The sequence below is a fragment of the Brachypodium distachyon genome, chromosome 4, assembly GCF_000005505.3.
Source record: "Brachypodium distachyon strain Bd21 chromosome 4, Brachypodium_distachyon_v3.0, whole genome shotgun sequence".
NCBI classification, from domain to species: Eukaryota; Viridiplantae; Streptophyta; class Magnoliopsida; order Poales; family Poaceae; genus Brachypodium; species Brachypodium distachyon.
Window position 1 is genome coordinate 29,145,712 of NC_016134.3, and position 6,048 is coordinate 29,151,759.

At 41.0% G+C, this 6,048-nt stretch overlaps 1 protein-coding gene across 1 annotated transcript; it reads right to left on the reverse strand.

Moving 5' to 3' along the window:
* Positions 1-447: 447 nt before the first annotated feature.
* Positions 448-5,436, reverse strand: LOC100841154 (O-fucosyltransferase 9-like). The gene is given in 11 exon segments (XM_024462747.1): positions 448-952; positions 1,177-1,367; positions 1,563-1,638; positions 1,640-1,728; positions 2,291-2,458; positions 2,554-2,758; positions 2,858-3,055; positions 3,616-3,704; positions 4,108-4,175; positions 4,311-4,383; positions 5,127-5,436. Coding segments are annotated over 11 exon segments (1,566 nt in total). The 5' UTR covers positions 5,400-5,436; the 3' UTR covers positions 448-816.
* Positions 5,437-6,048: the final 612 nt, after the last annotated feature.

The window sequence follows — 6,048 nt, forward strand, 5'->3', positions numbered from 1 at the left end:
CCATGGATTCAATGACCTAGGAGAATAGTTTTCAAGTTTGCACCGAACGTTCATATATCCTTTTTTCGTCGGTATAGGGAAAACTTTCCCTGCTGGGCACAGCCCCCATGGCGTCACCGCAGCGGGCCAGACGGGCGAGAAGGAGATGAAGACGCCACAGATCAACACGACAATGAGGTGCACGTGAGCATGCTGTCCATGCCGACTGGCTTCTTGTGCTACATATCGTGCAGTTTCTCTTGGCTATCTTCTTGAATTTGCATGTTTAGTTGCAAGAGTTTACCACATTGTGGTTTGCAAGCATTATGCTAACATTGAGCTCCGGCATTCATCATTAATAAAAAGGCCCTATAGGCTTTTTATTAATTTTCCCAAATCACAGAACGAGTATATAGTTTTGAATTTTCCCAAATCACAGAACCAACTTGCAATTTATGGGGAGATATATATTTTTAAAGAGAATCATCATATTTAAATAGGGTCCTAACAAATTTGATCAAATTTACAAAGTTTTGTTCCAGTCGAGTTATAAGTACGAAATAAAAAGAACAGATGGAGTAACATTTACATATAGTACCGAGCGACCGGTGTTCAGCTTGTCAAAATCTCTGACACACCTGGGTTGGATTTTCATATCAACAACCACACGATTGGCTATCTACCTCACTCTACCAACATACCGAAAAATGTATTGAATTTCTATGCATGACTGCTACTAATATGGTGTGGCTACAGTTACAGAAAATCGCCAGACTCCTCCTTGCTGTGTACATGCTACTCTAGATCATGTTTTAACTTTGCTCACACGCAGCCAGATCATGCTTCAGCTTGCTGACACATGCAGTCGGGCATCGGTAGGTTGTATATTGATCCATCCTGTTTTCTGAGCCCCAAACCTTTCGATTCACTGTGGCGACGGATGTCCTGCATGTGGTGCCTGAACCGATACCACCTACAAGCAAAACAAACAAGTTGAATATAGTTCCTCAACAAAGTGGTGACTCAATGCAAAGAGATCAGAGGTGTTTGATTGAGACTCGATGAACATGCTATTGTTGAGCTAGATTTAAATGTATTTAAGTATTGTCAACCAACACTAGATAAAATATACTAGGATTGTCAATGAGCAGAACCATTTTCTGTTTATCAAAGCGGACAAGGTAACTCAAAACTGACCCGATATCTGGGTTGTCAAAGAGTAGCACCATTTTCCGTTTATCTGGTTTTATTGTCTTTGCATGTCCCCCATACAGATAACGCCTGTGCCCCATCAGAAAGTGAGGGAAATTGGTTCCTTGAGTAGTTACAAAGGCTTCGCTCTGTAAACAGACGGTGTAGTCCAATGCTGCCAGTCTAGATGAATGCCCCTGGATAGCATAGGAAAGTGAATCGAAGCTCGAAGGTAGTCCAACATGGAAATAAGAAAAAGCTCTGATCCAACTGTTACCCTCAAACTGAACAAGGGTTCCAGATGCTTGCTGTAATGCAAATGAGCTAATGAAAGAATGCATCCTTTCTAACATTGATGAAAAAATGGAGTAACTAACGGAGGTTGGGAATACCATGAACTGTGCAAGCTCCTCAGGTGAAGTGAGTGTTTCCTTTGTTTGCAGAAGTGGAAATAACTGCCGAAGAGAACATATACTTTTTAGCATTGTATATTTTACCGGAGGCGACATAGAGGGAGGTAGTATTATCGAATCCCATTCCTCGCAGCATCATTCCAACCTGCATAAACTGAACTAGTAAGAACAAATAAATTCATATTATCACACAAACAAGAGCTTTATTTCGCGATTTCGAGCAAAGCAGCTTATTGGCATGTATCTGAAATTTGGCATGATACATAGCAAAGCTTTTAACACAAATTTAGCTAATCACTCCACTAAAATACATATAAACATGCTAAGATATTCTAGAAATGATCTGTCAAGTGATATTTTGGCACTCCTTATTGTGTCTGCCATATAACTCCCTACATGATGCTATTTTGCACGGCTGCAGAACATAGTGCTATTTGGACTGTCCAACTGTATTCTCCAGCAGAAGACAGACTGACGAACACGGCATGAACTCAAAAAAAAAGCAGACTAAGGCTACCTTGCTACCGCGGTGGCATTTCAAAGCACTTATTTATCCCTACTCTTGGATGTAACAATTAGTTAAAAGCATTTTTTAGATCTGTAACAACAAAATCTTATTAAAATTAGTAAATATCCACCGAACTGGCCCTAAGAAGTGTTGCAACAAGAACATACTGAAAACAATGGCAGGGAACTAACATCTCAACCTCTAGAGGAGTTAAAGGGCATCTCCCATTCCTCCGGTTGGCCTCAGGATTTATTACTCGCCCAGGTCGGTGAAACTTCCCTCTCCAACTCCGTTCACGAGCATTTTCCATGGCAATATTCTCCTTCAAGTCACCATCATATATACAGCACGAGAAAGCTACCATGTCCTGAAATACAGCGCACATGATCATCCTAAAACTTAGTGTAGTGAAGAAGATCTAGTAACAGCCATTCGAAGCAGTACGAGATATTGTATTAGAACCTGTTCAAAGCGTAGATGCACAGAGATGTACTTCCCACCAGTCAAATAACTCTTCTTGGTCATTCGGTCAACCATATTATCTGCAAGAATTCTTATGGGTTCAGAAAATCTCAATGCCTCATAGTTTGCCAAACATCTCAACGCATTGATATTTGATGGAACTGAATTGGCCAATCTATTTGAAAAAGGAGCAATACGCACAGCCCTGTTTCATAGAACAGAATGAGCAAAGACATGGTAGTACATAAAACCTAGAGTTACAAGAATACGACACTACATAAAAAAAAGGGACAAGAACACATACCCTAGCTCCAACAATTTCGGAAGCACCTTTTCTAAGTAGTAACTGTGAGATGAAAAGGCTTTGGTTCTCATATTCGGTATGCTGCTAATATTATGGTCAAACTGCACAGAAACAGTTTCAGGAAGTTCTTTCACAACCCTTACATGTTTTCTGAGTGTCTCAATAAAATGGTCTTCATCAAAGATGTCACCAAATCCGCTGAAAGAAATCATGCAGGAACCAAAAACATTATCCCTCTGAAAAAGTGATGAGAAATAAAAGAACTAACATATGGCAAAGCATGAACACACTAGAACATATGAACCAAAGCTTTATCAAAATAACAACTCCTTATTCAATCGAGTATTTTCATATGGATAAAACTTGTAAAATAAGAAATTTTTACATGATAAAAGACAAGACCGTTGGCATACTTTGGACTTTATTGTGTTACATGCTTGACAAGGAACAAAACAAGAGTGGTGAGATGCATTGTTAAAATGGATGTATAAGATAAACCACCCAACAGAAACATAATTACGTTTCTTTTTCCCACAAAAGAAAAGGATATTGATCCATTTCACTTATTTACAGCAGATAAAACATAGACGGAAGAAATAGTTTTCATATAATTGAGAAATTGCTAACTGAAGTAAATTTGCAACTTAAGGATGCAGGCAACATTAACAAGCTAGTTCTCAAGAAAGTGACACAGGGAAGCATCTGCTGTTTTTCTGTTTCTCATCTATTGGCACTCTACAAATAAGCAAATTATTTACCTATTGTCACGCCAAACACTATTCAAATGAAAAGCTGGGGTGACAAGAGTTGCATTAAGTAAGCTGGCCACAGCAACAGCATCACAAATCTGTATTGAGACACCATTGTTAGACTTGGATAAACACCAAAGATTAAACATGTTCTAAAGTGGAAATCAAGTTAGAGAAGTTAAAAAAAAACTGTGCAGATCAAGATCAGCACAATGTCACAATGACTTTCAAATGTATTGAGCATTTTCTAGAAGATACAACATGCAACAAAACATTCCATCAATTAGGAATCCATGGACCATAAGGACTCAGAGTTCAGAACTTCAGATAGCTAATATAGAACGTTGGATCAGATGCTCATTTAGGATACACCAGAAAAGGTACTTTGGTACCAATACAAGTGTTCTTTTAGTAGCGTATGGACAATAAAGATGGCTCTCAGTAAATATATCTAAGTTAGTCCATTTAAATTCAGTATAAGAAGTTGATCATGCAACTTACAGAAATGCGTTGCTGATTCAGACCACCATTTGCTTCAATAATGAGAAAACCATTTGATGGTGGTAACGCTGGAAAGTGTAATATGGAGTATCAATACAAACTACTTAGCTACTCGTCTGTTACTGCATATCATGATAGCTAAAGTAGAATTCAACTGGCTAATTATGGTACAGAAACTCATAAGAAGTATTTCAAATTTGCACCTGATTGTGTCAACCTCTTGCTGATGCAAGGTACCCATCGCTTTCCAGATTTTTTATAATGGGGTGTCATTAACTGCATAATAACAAGGCAAAATCATAATACAAACATGCCATGAGTGTACTTATGTAAAGTTTATAAGAAAACATTTGATGAACGCGGTGATTAAAAGCATTCAACTTGTATTGTAATTGGATTATTATTTATTAGCACCATAGTCATGATCAACTCCAACTGACAGGTAAAACCTCTTGGACCTTTTAAATAGCAACTCCCAAGTTGCAGGACAGATTCTAGGCCTGCCAAATGAAAGGCTATATCACCTTTTTGGCATATATAAACATGAAACAGGGAGTACATTATTTATATCATACATATGGGAGAAAACATATATACTTCCATCTCAAGGTGCCCAAGTATCTTCATTGACCTTCATTAATCATTAGTGCATTATGTCAAAATGATCCAACGATTGTGTCCTCGCACAAGCAGCCAAATTGAGGGTGTTTCAGATTCACCAGGGATTAGATTACTAGTAAGCTACTACGTAGAGCATTTTGCTACGTCCAGCCCCCACAAAACTAGCAATTCAGTGTTGCAAAACTACAAGAAATTTAACAACGATTTACAATCAAACTGTGGTCATTCGTTAACACGTGATCAGATAACAGGCAAGGCAAATTTCTCCAACGCACATGACCGGAAGAAAATCCACTAGTTTTTAAGCCAGCCCACTAATCCCGCTAGCTCCAAGAATGAATAGATCCAATTCCCGCGGAATAAAGGGCAGGAAACATCATCACACACAAGGCACTCACCGGGCCGGGACGCGAGGAGGAGGCGGCGCGCATGTCCGGCAGGAGGCGCTCGAACACGAGGTGGCTGCGGTACACCGACCCGGGCGGCGCCGCCGCCGGAGCCCGCGCCCGCCTGCCGCGCATCGCGCCGCCGCCGCCGCCCAGGAAGACCACGAGCATCGCCGCCGCGTACGCCAGCGCGAGGAGCAGCGCGGCGGCCTGCCGCCGGCGCCCAGACGGCACGCGCCCCTGTCGCCGCGCCGCGGCCTTCGCGGCTTCGCTGCCGCCGCGCATCGAAGCCGCCGCGGGTGCTATCACCGCGGAGGAGAGAGCCGGTGATTAGCAACAGAGGGGATCGTCGATCACGCTGAAAATTAAAATTTCTGAAAGATTTGGCAAAATGGCACTAAAATTTGCATTTGACAAAAATAATTGGGTATTCTTACTGGAGGCCCATTAGGACATTTCCATCCATGACTTCTTACTTAGGCCCATTAGGACTCTCACCCACTTTGTTTTTACTTGCCCACCACAATTTTTTAGGACAGTGAAACTGGGCCCCTACACAAAGGCCCAGGTGGTTTTGGTTTTCTGTGGGCTTCCAGAATTCCGAGTTGACTCAGTTTAGCACCGCCCATCGTTCTTGCGAAACTTCATAAGTTGTGCCCAATATTAGGCTGTGGGCTCTTTTTTTTCGGAAGGTGCAAAAGGAAGAAATTAATTATGCCCTATAGATACACATGTACAGCTCTACAATCAGGAACAGATAAATTTGCAAGGAATAATTACCTTCTTAATCGCTGCTTTCTTTTGGCTGCAAAATGTATATCCTATTTTTTCGTGAGATCTTCTACATCCATTCTCTGCTGGGACAGGTTGGCACCGAGCCCAAGACCAGCCCATTTTCTCCTACTGATCAGCTTAATTTGGCGCCAAATTAATA